Source organism: Embiotoca jacksoni, unplaced genomic scaffold (assembly GCF_022577435.1).
Source record: "Embiotoca jacksoni isolate LCO1_2020_lvr unplaced genomic scaffold, fEmbJac1.0.p SCAF_2, whole genome shotgun sequence".
NCBI lineage: Eukaryota > Metazoa > Chordata > Actinopteri > Embiotocidae > Embiotoca > Embiotoca jacksoni.
Genome location: NW_027185340.1, coordinates 2248816 through 2266524, shown reverse-complemented (window position 1 = coordinate 2266524; position 17709 = coordinate 2248816). Strand labels below are relative to the sequence as shown.

The 17709-nt window shown below is 42.2% G+C and overlaps 1 protein-coding gene across 9 annotated transcripts in view; it reads left to right on the top strand.

Annotated features, from left to right (window-relative positions):
* The window catches only part of LOC138200899 (dedicator of cytokinesis protein 9), a 71818-nt gene that overhangs the window by 15569 nt on the left and 38540 nt on the right, over positions 1-17709 (top strand). For 5 of the 9 annotated variants that reach the window (XM_069153882.1, XM_069153884.1, XM_069153878.1 and 2 more), the window contains exons 1-2: positions 5920-6322; positions 16324-16440. In XM_069153882.1, the coding sequence (XP_069009983.1) occupies positions 6152-6322; positions 16324-16440 (288 nt within the window). In that variant the 5' untranslated portion in view covers positions 5920-6151. Of the gene's footprint in view, positions 1-5919; positions 6323-13185; positions 13430-16323; positions 16441-17709 lie in introns of those variants that run through there. The other 4 variants (XM_069153881.1, XM_069153883.1, XM_069153880.1 and 1 more) reach the window with 2 other exon arrangements.

Here is a 17709-nt window from a genome sequence, read left to right as displayed (position 1 = left end):
CATACATTACTGTCACCTCTTCTTCCTGTACAGAAACTACAGTGTTGGGAAAGATTGGTTTTCACACTGAGCTGCTGGAAATGACCCTCCTATAACAAACAATGGCTGCATTATGTCAATGGTCAGTCTGAGTGCACGCTGTTTCCACAAAGCATTGTATCACACAGCAGTTGTACAATCACTCCGTGCGTCTTCAATGATTGAGAATATGTTCTTAATGGATAAATAACCTTTAACTCTGCAATATTTTATCATCATTTAAGTATAAAATGAATTTGGTAGATAGTAGGGTCATGTTTTTGAGTGTACTATCATTGTTTGCCTGTAGGGGGCAGTAACATCATTCAGACTATGACGTTTTGTACCTTTTACATCTGAAAAGAGCCTTTCTGTGCTGTGCATATTTGTATGCGGGTGGACCTTATTTGATTGGTTGCTTTATGCCTTCAGCTGAAATATGATAAGAGATTAAATTGATATAAAACCGTTTTCATCTCTAATGCTCCTTTGTGGCTGTTTCTTACAAGCCATTCAGTCGTTAATCATTCACTTTGCTGTAAGGACCAAAATAAACAGAAGGCAGCGGCATTTGTTTTGTTTTTTATCAAAGTTAGGTTTAAATATGCAGCGTGATCAGTTTTGTGATGCACAGATAGCTGGAGAAGCAAGTATTTGCACCGAGATTAATCCGTGTTGTGTTTTCTGAAGCCAAACACAGTTGGAAGAGGGCGACCGCAGGCCCTCAGGACTTGGCACTGCTTCACACCATCTCTGCTCGTGTGGCAGCAAAGGCTGTGGAAAGGCACTGCTTGATCAGAAGCATATATTAATGATAAACTGAACCAACTGCAGCAACAGAGCTGCCGAGCCAACAGAGCTGCATGGCACTCGGCAACGTAGATGAATGACGTGTGTGGTTATAGCATATACTTATTCTGCGCCTGGTGGCTCCACTACAAGCCAAAGGAAGCGGTACCCCTCAGGAGAATGGGTCATTTTCTACAACAGGGATAAATAAACCGTCCCAAAAATAGCAAGAGGAAGGGGATGTGGCCCCGTTGTGTTTGTTTTGTACCATTTTTAAGAAGTTAACATAACCTGGATGTCAGCTGTAGGTCAAAGAGAGACTTCGGTTTAATCTAGTTTGCATGAAAAGCGTTTTTTAGTAGTAGAACAGAAACATGCGACAGATCAGGTGTCTCCAACCTTTTTTCCTCCGGGAGCTACTTTTACAAAATGAAAGAGTCAAGAGAGCTACTCATGTTTAGTAGGATTTTTTTCACATAGCTGAGCTCCACCCAAAACCAGCTGAATATGCTTCTTTCAGCATTTGGGTCATTGAAAAAAAAAAATCCAAGCCTATCTTTGCTTTGCAGCCCACCCATATGTGTAACTGCAGGGCAGTTACCCACAACATGACTCAAACAAAAAACCCTGATAAACTGATTCAAACACAAATAAAAACAACAAAAACAAACAGTTACCAACACTTCTTCGGTGCTCCTTTTATAAAAAATGTACTTTTTATTTTTGTGTTGTTGAACTTTAGGGAGGTCAGCAGTACTTTGATACAAAATGTCCACCGAATGCTCCCGTGTGCAGGAGTTTTGTCCGAGTTTGAAGGACAGTGGGCAGCGAGAGGCGGCTTTGTTATGACAGGGTTTACACACATCAGCAGGAAACAGCCACTTCCTTTTTGGAGTCCCTGGAGGGCTCCAGCTGGGAGCCACTCTTGTTTTATCTGCCCTGTCCTGCTGGCTGTGTGGGTGATGTCACCGTGGTCCGCCACGCTGTGACCTCGCTGTGGACAAACACACACGCGCACACGCACGCACGCACGCACGCACGCACGCACGCACGCACACACACACACACACACACACACACACACACACACACACACACACACACACACACACACAGCAGAGCCTGCATGGGCACGGAGATACGGCCAGCTGTAGCCTCAACCCTCCACCCGCGAGGGGCTCCTCAGATGAGAGGCCAGCTCCTCTCGACTTCCCCTCTGCTCCTTGGAGCCGTGCAGGGACATTTGTCTGTTTGTCAATCGTGTGGACAGGGGAAACTAAAGTTGACCCTTCTCTGTCCACATGTGCCGGCTTTGATGTTTTGAATTCAGCTCCACCCAGTACTTGCTGCCAACAGCTTGAAATTGCCGTATTAGTACAAGTGGTGTTATTTGGGGGTTTACTGCAGGCCGGTGTCCACATGCAGCAGATGTGGGGAGTGTGGACGGGGAGTCCAGCTGGAGGAGCGAAACGGTTGCTTAATTTGCTGGGTTTTTTCCCATCAAACCACGTAATCTGACATCATTACTGTCCTACACTACACAGCACAAGCAGTATGGTAAAACAATGCCTGTGGTCACATGGGTTATTATATATGTAGAATAATGGGAATAGAGGTTGCAAGGACTTTGCTCTGTTTATTCAAATGATGTATTGTGATCATGTTCATTAACAAAACACAAATAATTTGATGATCTAAAAATGCAGCAGCATTATGAGTTATGAAATACATCATGTTGGGGTCATAATAGCGTGCCAGAAAGTGCAGCCCGCTGCAGAGGGTGAGGCCTCGTTGTAACAACAGTAGCAGTAATCCACGAAGCCCTTATCTCCTCTGCAGCTGCTGCAGATTTGAGCAGAGCAGTGTAGCAGACCTTCCACATGTTCACACTTGAACATCCACAGATAGACCCACACTGTGCCACAGCACACTGTAACCCTCCACCCTCCACCCTCCACCCTCACTGTAGTCCATCTCGTGATTAAGCATGGCTGACACAGTCCGACTGTGTAGTGCTGGTGGATACGGTACCACTTCATTTGTCAGCTACAGACATGCACAGTATAGATGTCCACAGGCTGTGAACGGACACCAGAACAAGTCGGGCAGTGATGTGTGTTACACTATTGATGATACCGAGGGCGCTGTGTGTGTCACAGTCAGCTGGAGATGTGAAACTGTTTTTTTTTTGTTGTTTTTTTAAAGTAGAGGATATTTACTTGGCAGCGGTGGTTGTAGCTGAAATAAACACGCCTGCACCTAATGACTCAGCAGTCCCATGTGTGACCTGAATAATTCATCCCTATTATTCTGTTGCAGAATACAGTACACAAACTTGTTCCTTAAGGAAATGTGGAGGCATCTAATGCCACTTTATGTTGGCGCTGACGATGCCTGTTTTTCTTCATGTAGTTTTAAATGAAGAGCGTTGAACTGAAATGAAGTGTTGCATTGCTGCCACTGCATAATCTATATGTTTTATGAGCAGCCAGCTCACATTCTTTGTCATTCTGGACCGTGTGATTGACGACTAATGAATGGGCGTCCTGATAATGAAAATAACCTCATGACATTCCTCTGTCGTATATCAAGTCAGTTTAATTTAAAGTCCTAAATCACGTCTTTTGTTGCAGACGGATTAATTTTTCTGGATTATCAGAAAGAAAAGAAAGAAAGAAAAAAAAAAAAACGGAGCTCGGTGAATCTGGTTTGTGTTGTGTTTGATCCTTCGGTCTGCTTTAGACTCTTCTTCCTTCAAAGCATTTAAAAGATTCATATTACCCCGCTTGAAGCTGGAATACATGAATGGTGCCTATTGGTTGAGTTGTGGATTCAGGCTGTTTTATTCCTCTTTGTCTCCATGTTTCTGTATCACTACAAACCTGTTTCATGATGCATTGTTAGTACACTTTTTTCCAGGTTTAGGAAATCCCATACACTATTGTCCCTGCAGCGTCGTGAGCACCTGAACACATCGCTGCAGACACGTCCTCGCATGCACAAGAAGAATCTGTGCCCATCGGGACTAAAGATTTACGATGACCAGGTGTTGACACTTAAAACATCGACTTGTTGCCTGAGCAGTGTCTTACTCGTGTTTGTGTCGGTGCTCAGTAATTACCGCCAGCAGTGATTGACATTCGTTGATGAGCATCCGTAAAATTCAGGAAAAGTCCCGAAAAAGAGAGAGCGTTAAATCCGTTTCACTGCCTACTCGGTCTGAGAAAAGAAGATTTATGACTTTGCAGTTTGACTCATTTTACAGCAGATTGCTTCTTGTTATTCTATACAGTAAGCCTAAAATCCCTCTTTGCAGAGGCAGGGGGACGGAGACTCGATCAGAAGTGTGAGAAAAGGGATAAACCACAAGAGGAGATGCATTTCCCAACAGATCAATGGGCATAATCAAAGTCTCGTCCCCTCCACCCCTCCACCCCCCACCCCAAGTGTCTCTCCCTCTTTTTTCCTCTCTCTCTCCCTTCCTGAATCCCTTCATCCGATGGCTCAGCTGCTCGTCTCGTCCTGCACTCGAATGTAGTTCAGTGTGTCAAGCGCTACTGAAATATTAACGCGGCAGCGAGCAGGAATGCGTGCAAGCATTTAGGGCTTCGTGCACCATCATGATGTCAGGGAACTCTTCGCTTTCCCCCAGACGGCCGCGAATGTGATAGTTTGTTTGTAAGGGCGCATCTGCATGCGTCAAAGGAAGGGTGAAAGTTTCTCACGTGGTTGATCCCCAAAGAAAGAAAATAAATCAGATAGATGCTAGCAGGTTTTGTGTTTTTTTCTTGTTGTTCGGGGATGTGATGAATGAAGTGTTATGAAAGTAAGCAGCTCTTCGGTGGCTGCTGCATGTGCATGCCGCTTTGACGAGCAAGATTTTTTTGACAGTAGTTGTTGAGGTCTTCAGGGGGGTTTGAGTGTGATTTGTAGCTGTAGGAAGGGAACAACCAGGGATAAATAACCCATGACCAACATTGACCTGTTTCCTCGTCTGCACCTTATAACCAGGATGTGAAACATGGGCAACCACACGAGGTGTCAGCATGTGTATGAACACCATTTTGTACCACATATTTAGTGTTAGTTTTTAATATAAGGACTATGTAAAACTGAACATACAAGTTTTTTTGTTTTTTCAATGCTTCATCTTTTTTTTTTTTTTTTAAAACACATTTCCTACTTTCATCTTCTGTCTTCCACAGTCAGAGACATTTTAATCAAAGGCCATTCTAGCGGATGAATCATCCCCTGGCATTTCAAAAAGCCTGTGCATGATCAAATTTTGTCGTTGCACTCCCAATATATCTGTGTACTTGGCAGAGCAGTGCAGCTAATCTTTTATAGTAAAAGACTCCCTATTTGATGTCTTGGCCTAAAAGGTTTAAATCCTCCCATGTCCTTGGTCTGTTTTGTAGACAGATTTCTGTAAGACTTGAGTTGGGTCACTGGTTTTCTACCAAAACTGAACATTTCAGCATTCATTATATTTCAGTAGATACATCTTTTTCTTTGTGTTGTTTTATCTATTAACTATTTAGTCTACTGTTCTCCATGTTATAACACATTTTCTGATCATATTTTCTATTCATATTGTATTTTTTTTTGTTGCAACATATATTATTCTGTCCATTCATTGTGATTCATCCACTTGTTCTACAACTGGCCGCGTTTTTCAGCTGAACTAAATAAGCATTCAGCCATATTGCTGTTTGCCTGAGCGTGGAATCAGTCTCTCCCTCTGGATATGAAGGATTGCATTTAGTGTAACCCATTTATTTCACAATTACTCATCTGACTCCCTGAAGGAGTCCCATTCTACGGAGTAAAAAAAAAAAAATGAATCGGGATAATCCGTTTTACTATGCAAATGTGGAAATTCAGAGTGGCTCAGAAAAGAGCAAGCAAGTCACTGAGTGAATGAGAAAGATCCACATGCGAGCCTGCGTTGATCGAAGCTCAGCATTGGTTGAAGCTGCAGCAGAGCTCACACAGCATCCTTCATCCCCCCTCCCCCTCCTCCTCTTCCTCCATCCCTCGTTCTCTGCTGTACCTCACTCACTCGCTCACTGTATCTCGTCTGCTGACTGAGGTATTCCTACAAGGACAGAGTGTTGCAGCTTGGAAATTACAGTGGGACTCCTCCTGTGTGCATGAATTCCTTCTCCGGCTCTCCTCCTCTGTGCATCCCTATGCCGGGACACCGCCGCCCTCTCCCCGGGTGAGAAGCCGTGGATTTGCGGGGTCAGAGTAAGATCATGGACCAGGGAGGAGCAGGGGACGACCGCGGAAACTGGGTCACCGGCAGGCTCTCCTGACTGATGCCCTGTTTGGACCTGGAGGAATGGGGTGCACCACCAGCACGGTTGTGTTTGATGGGCTGCGTACAGTCTTAGAGAGGAACTGTAGTGGCTACATCTGTAAGGAGGCGGCCGAGCCCACCGGGCCCTCTGAGGCGGAGCGAGCGCTGAGTCGGAGAGAGTCGCGTGTGTTTCCAACACCGAGGGTGCTTAAGGTGTGTGTGTGTGTGTGTGTGTGTGTGTGTGTGTGTGTGTGTGTGTGTGTGTGTGTGTGTGTGTGTGTGTGTGTGTGTGCTGGCACAGTTTTTTTTTTTTTTTTTTTTAAACGGACTTATTAAGAAAACAAAATATATCCATATATTCAGGCTGAAATGAAGAAAATATATTTCTTTATGATTGATTCATTTGAATTGTCAGACATCTTCAAAATTTCTTGTTTTGTGAAGCTATCAGACTAAAATACGGAGTTCTTCTGCTTACTTTGGTTTCAGACAGAAAATAGCAACCCATCATTTTATTTTGCGAGGGGGAGGGAGGGAGGGAGGGAGATCAATTGTTGATGATCAATTTTCTGTCTATGAATCAATAGCGCAATTGCTTCAGCCCTAAACTACATATTATGGAGCAGCTTCTTGGTGAGAAGCCTCCTCCTTTTAGTACAATGGCAAATATGACTGAATTTGGTGTAAAGGCTCTTTTTATTGTTTTGCTCGTTAATTAAACATCCTATAATTCTCTGGTCTGATAAAAGTAATAACAGAACTAATTGGTAGCTATTTGCAAATGATATAAAACAAAGAAAAGCAGCACATTTGCATAATTAAGAAGTTGAATCCAACCATTCTTGCTTGATAAATGAGTTCAAACCTAATCAAAATCCAGACTGAGCATTTCAGCACTAGTTTAATGTACACTGACCTGTTTAAATGTCTTAAATATCGACATTATTCCTCACAGAAGTGCATCTAAATGGGCTGTTTGATCTGAGATGTTTTGAAACCAAATTACTGATGCTGCAATTTTCCCTGATTTGTGCTATTACGATGGCAAAAAGCAGGACATCAACATGATAAATGATTCAGATGGTTATAAAACTGGATTATGTGCAGGGTCACTGCAACCTTTTCTTCCGTCAAGGAAAAATGCTTTTGACACAAAACTATAACTGCTGGTGGAGATTAATTTTCATAGCGCCTTTCATATTTGGCAGATTTATAGATGCAAAATTCTCCTCGTGTCAGCCATGTGAATATGCATCCCTGAGTGTTAACTGTATAAAAAGTAGGGCAGTAGGAGGGCTGGATGTTGTCTCTTGTTAAGCACTGCATGGGTTAAAGCCTCTGCGGGCAGGGATGTGGGTGAGGAGGGTAAGAGGGGACAGTAAGCTCTGTGTCTGCTAGAAATCAATCACCGCTCTTCATCTGTGAACCAACGGGCTTGGCAGGGCTTCTGCCGCTCCGTACCAGCTTGCCTTTCCCCTTCTTGTTGGTGTTTACTTCCTACTGTTGTGTGTGTGATGTCTCCTTCCCATCACTGGCTCATCAGATTCACCGCAGAGAGCCGAGTGACAGTGGCCCGGCTAAGAGCAAGGAATTGGGTCAAGGGCACGGTCGCTTCTCTTGGCTCAGAGATGGTCTTATCATCCCGACGGGGTCAGTTAATCCTCTGTCAGCATTTAGCAGTCTTATAAATCAATAGTTAAATGTATTCAGGGAATGTGGTTGATTTAACACGTGGTCATCAGGGTGCAACTGGACCTTTTGAAACTGACAGAAAGTGCCAATCATGAACCATACCCGTTAGATTAAATGATAATTAATAAGGAGATAAACATGAACATCTTTATGTTTGTCTTTAATGTCCAATCAACTTCAAACTTCATTATATTTTCAACTGCTCAACATTGAAGCCATCAGGCTAAGAATCAGTAATGTTTGTCTGCTGACTTTAATAACTCGCCTGTTGTTTTGTCACTCAACACAAATATTAATGTAGCACTCTAGTTTTTAACTCCCGTTCTTCATGAGTTAAAATAATAGATCTAAGACTTAAAAAATTAAAATAAAACACACTCAACAAAAAATATAAACGCACACTTTTTGTTATCGGCCCCATTTTTCATATGTTGAAGTAGAAGATCTAAGACTTCTTCTATTTCACTCAAATTTATTAAAGTCAGTTGTGTGGCAAATCAAAATGCTGATTAAACCTCCTGATTGTTCCACCGGTGAGCCTTGGACTGTTGATTGCGTCTAACTTCATGCTCACTTTTGTTTATTCTCGGATTTATTTGTCAGTGCTAAACGTAGCACACACAGCTGGCAGTGTGTTTATCTGTGAAGTCACATTTAATCACACGAGATTCTGCGAGATCTCGATTCGCTTCCCTAATATGGTTTAGAGTGAGTGTGCTCCTCACTTTTTATGACTGAAATATTACAAATTGGTCAAATGTGTCGACATGTATGTGGTTTCCTTTTTTCTTTTTTAATCAGTTAAGATTCAAAAATCCTCTAATGTGCACCAGGCAAAGTAAAAGGATTAAGTTTATTTCTACCATTTCAATACATTTTAATATCTTTAATTTTGGGGCCTGTTTGGCTTTATTTGATATCTGCAGTAAATAAATAAAACCGTAAACTATTTTATCTTTTGATGCACTCTGTTACATTTTTGACTAAACCTAATAACCTTTTCTGGCCTCGTTAGATTCGGGGCTTCGTACCACGGTTGGTCTATGAACTATATATCTTTGTACAAAAATGTCTGCTGCGCTATTTGCGCCTTTTCAATCCATTAAGCCCGGTTATAAAAAGATAGAAACCATTATGTTTGCCCCTTTTAATTCCTTCTGATTGCAGCAGGTTATTATGTTTTCATGGAATTGAAAACAAAGATAATGGGGTTAGTCCTAAAACGCAATCACAGACAAAGCTGATGAGCAGACATTAAACTACCTGTTGTTGCTGTTTACTGCCAGTTATTTCAGCCGCTGATTGCAACAGTTCAGCCTTTTCCTTCCTCGTGAAAACTCGCATCTCATTCTTCTCAGGGAGTGATCTGCTTTTAAAATTAAAAGTCACTGATTTCGATAATACAGCGTATGTTGTTATTTAACAGTGAGGAAGCTATCAGGAAAACCTTTCAGTGTTCACGTATTCTCATTATTTGCTGTCGCAAAGGTTCAGTTTCCTTCCTTTATTTCTGCAAAACCCGTCAGACAGTAAAGTTGCAACAGAAATGCTGACGTGCCTCCTGGTTTTATCAGAGGAATGTTGTCGCAAGGAAAGAAAGAAAGTCATGACGTCAACTTGGCAAAGGATGAAAGCGCTTTTTTCCCAATTATGATTTGGGAGCACTACTTTTAACTTTGACCTGTGATAGTTTACTTCCAATGAACTTTGCCAAGTGAGTGTAAGTTAATATGTTCCTTGTGTTGGGAAGTTGATGAAACAGCAAACTAAACCTGCATGACATCATCCAGAAATGATTGATAGATTAAATCCATCCAATAGAATTGAATTTCTTGACTAATGCCATCCTCTCCTGTCGTGTTTTAAGAATGCATGTTTGATATGGCGTTGTCAAATGTTTGTGATTATGAGGGAGGTTATGGTCATTATAAGGAAGACAAATGATCACCATCAACAAAAGAATAACATAATACTTCTTTTACAGTACAAAGTTTTTCTTTAGTTTTGTTTTACATCTTTTTATTTCTGTATTTTTGTGTCCAAGCAAAGGCAAAAGATCTTGCAGCTTGCTAAGATTTATTATGTTTTAGTTTCTAAGTCCATATTTCCTGTAATATAGTAGTCCATATGTCTACATTAACATTTAATCTCCAATGTTTTCTCTTTTGAAGGTGGAACATTTGACATATAACCAATATTACGAGCACACTGTGTTCACCCATCACATCCCGGAGCACTCCAGACAACCAATAATGTTTGGTCTAATGGATTTACAGTAAACAACAGCATACTTTGGTCATCTGTTTTTCTTGGTGATTGCTTCCTACTTTGGGATGTTTTTTCCTTAAATTATTACTGTAAGGAGGTTTTTAAGGCATTGTGTGTGTGTGTGTGTGTGTGTGTGTGTGTGTGTGTGTGTGTGTGTGTGTGTGTGTGTTTCTATCTCACTGATTGATACATGGGTACATTATTTCCAGCACTTAAGCTGTTGTACTTAAAAGACATTGAGGCAACAGCCCGTTTGATTTTCCCACATACCTGAGAGCAAAGTTATTCACGTTCACTACAGTAAGGTACATTTAAGGCTCGTTGATCAATAAAGCCGTCTGTTTTTTTTTTGCTCCCGCCGTCTAACAGCTGTAAATATCGTAACAATCACACGTTAAATTGAAGCATTGCAGTAAACTTCTTTATTTCCCAGCTCTGCTTTGTGAGACAACTTTCTTTGTGATGACATCCTGTTTTTCTTGATGCCATTGTGTCCCGTATCCTCCTCCAGTGATCTTATTAACAGAATGCGGAGACCTGGCGTGGTCTCATTATTACCTCCATGTTATATTCTCAGCTCCCAGTAAAGTACTGTCTGCAGGACTGAAAGCAGAGCGGCGGACGATGGGTCTTGGAGCTGGCGCTGTAGTGGGGCGGTGTGTTTTGTTACATTCCAGGTTACACCCTGTTTTGCTTTGGCTCAAATGGAAGTTGCATCAAGCCTTTGTTATGTAACGGAGAAGCTCAGTAATAGCCGTTTTTCAGACTGAGGGGACCACAGCTTGATATATATGTGGTTAATATCTCACTAATTAAAAAGAGTGTTTAACATTTATATGTCTATAACAGACCAGTTTACTTCATACTCTAATACTGGTCACTTTACTTAACTAATATTTTTTTTTTATTATTTTATTTTTTTCTAAAGTGAACATATACGTCCAGGATATAAAAACGTTAATGCAATAACAACAAATGAAATGAGAAGAGAAAAAGAAGAAATCCACCAACCACTCAAAAGTTGGACAACTGAAGTGCTGTTGTGTTGTTGATTCATTATAACTGCCATCCTAAACACAGTAATACAATAACATGTATATAACGTATAATTATATATAAATGGATTACATCGTTGGACTCTTGCGCAAGATGATGTGATATATTGAATTTAAAGTAATTTCTTTGTTGGTGTCTCCTCCCAGTTCTGTAATGCTGCTGCAATGACGCAAAACTAAAGCCAACCAAATTCCCAAATGGCTCCAGAGGCAAAGAGCAAAACCTTTTAATGAATATTATCTCAAAGAAATGAAATTGTTCTTGTTTTTAGCCGCGCTCCAGACACCGAATCACTGCCCACATCTCTGATTTGCTCAACGAATCATATGAATGAAGTGAAGTCAGATTACGTTAGGTTGATTCTTATCCTCGTATACTCTTTATCTGAATCACAGGAAAAGCACTAAAGTGTGTAATCATGGAAGAAACAATATCTTTTTGTGTGTATATATATATATATATATATATATGCTACTGCTTCATTTTCAGGGGATATTTAACTGCATTTGATCAGAATATACTGTTTCTAAAATAGCCCGTCTGTTGGCTTTTGGCAAGTTGAGTGTTTGTTCCGCCACTAAAAAGGGCTCAGCGGTCCTTCCTGCTCCGACCGAAGTGCCAGCTTCCACCCAAGAAATACGTTTGTATTGGTTTCCATGGAATTTGATTGAAGCGGAAAGCCAACATGTGAGTCCTGTGTTACAGCAACATGTCCCCAAATAACTTGCCTCTTTCTGCTGCAGATATGAGACGTCCAGGAAGACACGCAGATCAAGGTCAAGCGTCTAGTACCTGTAGTGGTTGTCAGGGTAGATTGTGCACTTTAATTACGCTGAATGGATAAATACAATGGATAGATCTACGGTACCTGCTTTCACCTGATGCAAAGGATTAGCAAATGTCTTCCTCACACAGACACGCGGTCCCTGAACACATCGCGGTATGCTGATCTGGATCTACGCCAGATGGCGGCTCCCATCAAGTCTTACACAAAGAACTGCTTTTTCAACTTTTCTTACGCTGTCCAAATGTGTCATTATAATTTGACAGACTGACCTGAACTGATCTGGTTTTAAAGTAGGCCCCCCCCCGTTTACCACCACGTTACAAAAAAACCTCTTCTAAGTGCACATAATATAATTTATTCAAAACTCTCCATTTCCACTGACTGACGTTCTTTCACTTACGGCATCTCATTGCACTCATTTGGTTATTTTGTATAAATAAATTTCTACTAATACGAGAAAAATATTCGTACTAATATCCTGATATTGATTTTGAGTTCACCAAACCCTGTGTGGGGCCCATGGGGGGCACGTGACCGAGGGAGAGGAGCAGCCCCCCCCTCCACCCTCCGCCCCACCTTAAACTGAGTCGCAGGCGTGATAAGATAACATCCTCCCCCGTGGTGGCTCACCAGAGGAATCTGCAGGTCGGGCCTGAAATGACCCTCCAGCAGTTGCATCAACACACAGCGAGACAGAAGCCGGACCCTCATCTCAGCTCTGTGATTACGGCTATCGCTGCTGCACCAAAAAAACTTTACTGACTAAAACTTTAGTGTGTCATAACTTGCGATGACTGTTTTGATACTTTGGTCTTCAGCCAAGATGACTTGTTTATGGGCTCCTTCCGGCTGTTTGTGTCACAGGTTCTTGAGTGGTCTCCTGTCAGTTTGCCATTTGAAGTGCACCATTGCTGTTTCCCCTCGTGTTCCCCTTGATGCATTTTAACCCGGATCTTATTTCAGCTGTCCCACACGAGGCTTTGACAGCCCCCCCCCCCCCCCCCCCCCCCCCCCCGACTGGACTGTAATACCTGAGGAATGTCTATCTTTTGTTTTCTTTTGTCAACCCTGTGTCACCATGCAGGTGGATAAATAGCTTCATTGTGTGTGTGTGTGTGTGTGTGTGTGTGTGTGTGTGTGTGTGTGTGTGTGTGTGTGTGTGAGAGAGGGTGTTTAACTCCCCCAGGCAGCCGAGCTCTAGTGTGGGAGGGGCCATCTCCTCAGCCTGGGTGTGAGTCCACTGCTTTGAGTCAGAGCAGTCTGGGCTGAGTCTGAGTCTGAGTCTGAGGAGGGAGAAATACAAAATGTTTTTCCCAGCACAAGGATTTCTCTCCGTCTGATATGCTGGCTGTCCGCTTGTCTTTGGGATCTAGCTCGGAGATATCTCACCACAGCTGTTGACAATGCAAGGAAGGGCCGGTAAAGCTCCAAAGAGGGAGCTGGTCATTGAGAGTCCACAGCAGTACAAGAGGTTGACTGCAGCTGAGGCTGAGGTAGACCCGGTGCCACAGGTGGTGGTAAGTCATTCGAGGACTTCACAGAGACATACGAGACGTCTTAGTTTATGTTTAAAAAGTCTTTTTGTGTTTGCTTTTTAAATTTGGTCTGACTTACAAGAACTTCTCGCAGCGCTGCAAAGGCTGGCCACAGTTATAAAAGCCCCGGAGCAGGTGTCATGTGAGCGTCTGCGCTGGTTTACTTTAAACACAACACTGCCAACTTCACATTTATAATGTGCAGCGTTAACACCAGTGCAGAGGAAAGCTGAACTTTACCAGCACTTTACTAGCAGTTTCCTCAAGTTTCTTAATGATGACCTCGGCTTGTAAAACATTTTATTCGGCTCAAAAGTCAACGCTGATGGCAGTGAACGTTTCCTGCCCCGCGACGAAGGTGTCAAGCGGTTGGCTCTCCACACAGTCATCTGGACAGCCAGTGGCAAAAAGATTGAACGCATCGGTTAGTGGAGGCACCACACAGCACCATTGTTTCAGGCTGCTTGAGGGTGCAGTGATGGGAGGAGTGGGAGCTCCAGCTCAACAGCTGCTGGATCACTGTAGACAGGGAGTGGAGGGAGACGGCTGCATGCGTCTCTGACTTGTGCTTTTTCTAGGGATGGCTGTCTGTTTCGCTGACTTACAGATGTTAAACAGGCAGCCTGCTTTGTTCTGGTTGGATCACGCCGTATTACTCTGTTTCAACTTGTTTATGGTGTTTTGTAGAAATCCAAGAAACATAACGAGTTGCAGATATGCAACTCTGGTCAGCACTGTGGGATGACAGCTTGTGGTTTATGAATGTTCATTTTCTTACTCATTGCTGAGTGTACGTGGTGGTTGACCACTTTGAGCCTCTGACAAAGCAATGTGGAGGGAAACGAAAGTCAGCAACAACAGAACGGGTTTTAGGAGTCCATCAGGGGTGAGAAAAGGGCACCGTAACTGTAAAGGGGTCAAATCTTTCAGGCAGCTACTTTATTTGAATATCAATAATATTGTTATTACTACTATTGGCAGGCATCTCTTAATAATACTTTAAGGCTTCAGTGTCTGATGAGATGTGGAGATTTTAGGCCTCGGATCAAGCGAGACACACACACACATCTTATCTTTCAGACGTCATGAATTCTTTCTTGGATTTACCCGTCCTCCATCTCTTTACTTTTCCTCTTCTATGGGGAAAAACAGTTTCTTGAAGCATGACCGCATTTAATTGTAACTGTGTGCGTGTTGTGTTCAGATAAAGCTGTCTGATAATGTCACAACCTGCTCGAGCGAACAGACGTGGTGGCACCATCCTAGCTTTTGCTACCCCATTCGTGTCCTTGAAACTGATACGAGGTCCTGCCCCCCCCACCTCCCCCGTCCTCGGTGTGCTCTGTTATTAACAGAGGTTGCTAGCAACATGTATTTAGGCAGGTCAATATTCACGACTCTCCCTCTGAGATCATGCGAGTGTTATCAGTACCAGATGTTGGAGGCAACGAGTGAGCTTTGCTGTCGCTCAGCCCTGAAGTCTGGTGGTGTGTCACTGTTCATTTTTCACTTTGCCGTCTCCCTGGCTGTTAGATTTATCCTCCCATCCCATCAGCTACAAGTGCCGACAGCTTACTCTTGTCTAATGGCCACTGTATCTTTGCAGCTTACAAGCTTTCTCCTGCCTCGGCGATGCACTACGAGGATGTAGCCTGCCATAAATCCATAATCACCCCTCCTGATAACCGGGCCACATCTGCTCAATGCAGTCATCTACAAAAAATGTTGCATTTGCAAGCTTAAATGGATTCCTAACATAATTTCTCCCTGGATTTGACAACATTGTGCATTTCTTGAACTTTTTAAGAAACTTGTCTTTTTAACAGCAGATTTCCTTGAACTTTTACCGTGATTTAACTGAAAAGCAAATGAAAAATACATTTAACAAAAATGGTACCTAAAATATAATCTGTATATGTGAATGGGCTTTGAGGGAAATGTGAAAGTGTGTCACTGTAAGGAAAAGGGGTCCGCTGGCTTTATAATACAAGACAAAAAAAAGGGGCCTAATTGAGATACAGATTGCGGCACAATAAGTGTTTTATATCAATTATTTTGTTTTCATAATTTTGGGAAGCCAAAGTTGTAAATGAAATTTGATTTTAATTACCCAGCTGTAAATGGAGTGTTTCCTTGGTTTTTTGACAGACATGTTATGAGTTTCCTCTCACAAAGCGATAAGCGCAGCGAGAACCTCCCACTAAAGGAGCGGATGCATTTTCTCTCAGTGTATTTAACAAATAGCATGTCTTGATAGAGTGTACCTGATGTGACAGCACAGCTGGATTAATCAAAGTCACTCTAGAGCCTCCACAATGCACTGTGTGACCTCCTGTGTTGTGTGTGGTTATATACAGTGCAGTGCATCCTGCTCGAAGACGTCCTGCATCATCAGACAGGCTAACCAAACACTGCTATTGTTTAAAAGTCTTCATCTCTGTTATTACTGTGTCACCAAGGAGCATTAAACAGTTCAGCAGTTTATCTGAGGTTTTAGAAAACTATAGTCACAATAGAAAAGTTTAATATGTTCATCTTAGCCTTCTGAAAAGTACTCAATATCTTCTTTGAAATAAATTTTGTCATATTGGTGACCTTTGCGTTACGTGTGACCATCGATAAACTGAGGAGGAGGCAGTAAAAATGACCAAACAGTTAAGGTGCCAACCATAACTGTGTGTATATATATATATATATATATATATATCATTTTTTTCATCTCTCTACTGGATCTATCAAATAATGACATAAAATGCAGGACAAATAAATTACATGTTAGTATATGTCTTTGCCTTATATGTCATTTATTATTGCAGTTACCTGTATCCGTAACCTTACGTGTCGCAGTAACGGCGCCTTGTCCATGTTCTTCGTAGGTGAAACCGAAGGTGATCGAGCCGCTGGACTATGAAAATGTTCTGGTGCAGCGGAAGACGCAGATCCTCAGCGATGTCCTCAGAGACATGCTGCAGTTCCCCTTCGAAGACTTCGAGGTGAGTTTTCGTGCCTTTTCTTGCATATTTTTAGGCGAAGTCACAACTACACTTGAACAACTGGTGCAAAAGGCGTCCTGGCTCTGGGATTATATTGGTGAAGAGGAAATTCTAGATACGAAGGTGATGCAAAGTTAGTGGTGGTGTACGGCTGAGGGAGTGTTATTATCACTGCAGTGGGGCTCCATACTGCTTTCATAAATCGAGGCTCTTTGTATGAAAACAAAAAATCTCCTTGATTAAAGTGTGTTAACAAAAGACATAAATTCCACTGCTCAGCTGTAAGTCATTCAAATGTTTTTTTTTTTTCTGGGAACGTGCTCATTAACCACACGAGGTCGAACCATTGCTGTTATCCGTCCGTTTCTTACACACCCACTTGTGTGTTTTCTTTGTTGTGTTTGTTTGGCTTTTACGGTCTTTTCCTCACGGCCCAGGCGTGGCCAGTGTTGTGAGTACTGGGTGGGGTCGTTCACGGAGGCTTTCCTTTTGTTTACATCCCCCCGTGCTGTAGCGGGAGAGGGGTCAGGGGTCGTCGGTTTAATTGGCTCATTCCGTCTGCTGTGTTGTGACAGAGCGAGTGTTATCTCCAGCCACACTGTGCAGGACGTACGCTCCCTCACACTTTCCACGAAGCGGGTGGAAAGTCTGAAATGGAAATCTGGCCCGGTGCTGGCGCTTTCAGGAAATGAGACGTTCTTTTGAAGGATGTCTTTAGCCAGAGCAGCAATGAGATGTACAGCATATCCTCAAGTCTGACCTTTCCTCTCTTTCTCATGGCTGCACCACATTTTTACATTTTGGGCTTTTATTGTTAAAGCACTCCTTCCAGTGAAAGAAGTCTTTATTTCACCATGATGACTTTAACATCTTTTGTCTGAAAAGCTACATTGGAGAGCTGGATGGAGGAACTTAGACAAGACTGTATACATACGGCTCTGGCAGTGCACCAGTTATCGTCTTATCAGACAATAATGTTAGCTTGTGTGTGACTTAACTGTTACAATAAGAATTATGACCACTGTTGAATGTTTTTAGTTTTAATTTATTTTTCAAAATAAGTATAAAAAAATGTTTTGCATTTCTTTTGTCTTCTCTGCTGTACCAAAAACTCGGTCTTTAAAATCCCAGATGGTCGTGAAAGATTTCTTGAAGTTGCAGCCTAAAAATGTCACGTTTTGTCCCCACAACCAAAATATATTTGGTTAAAAATCTTTTTTTTTTTTTTTTTATAGAGGATTAAAGGAACCAGAAAATATTCACCTTTTA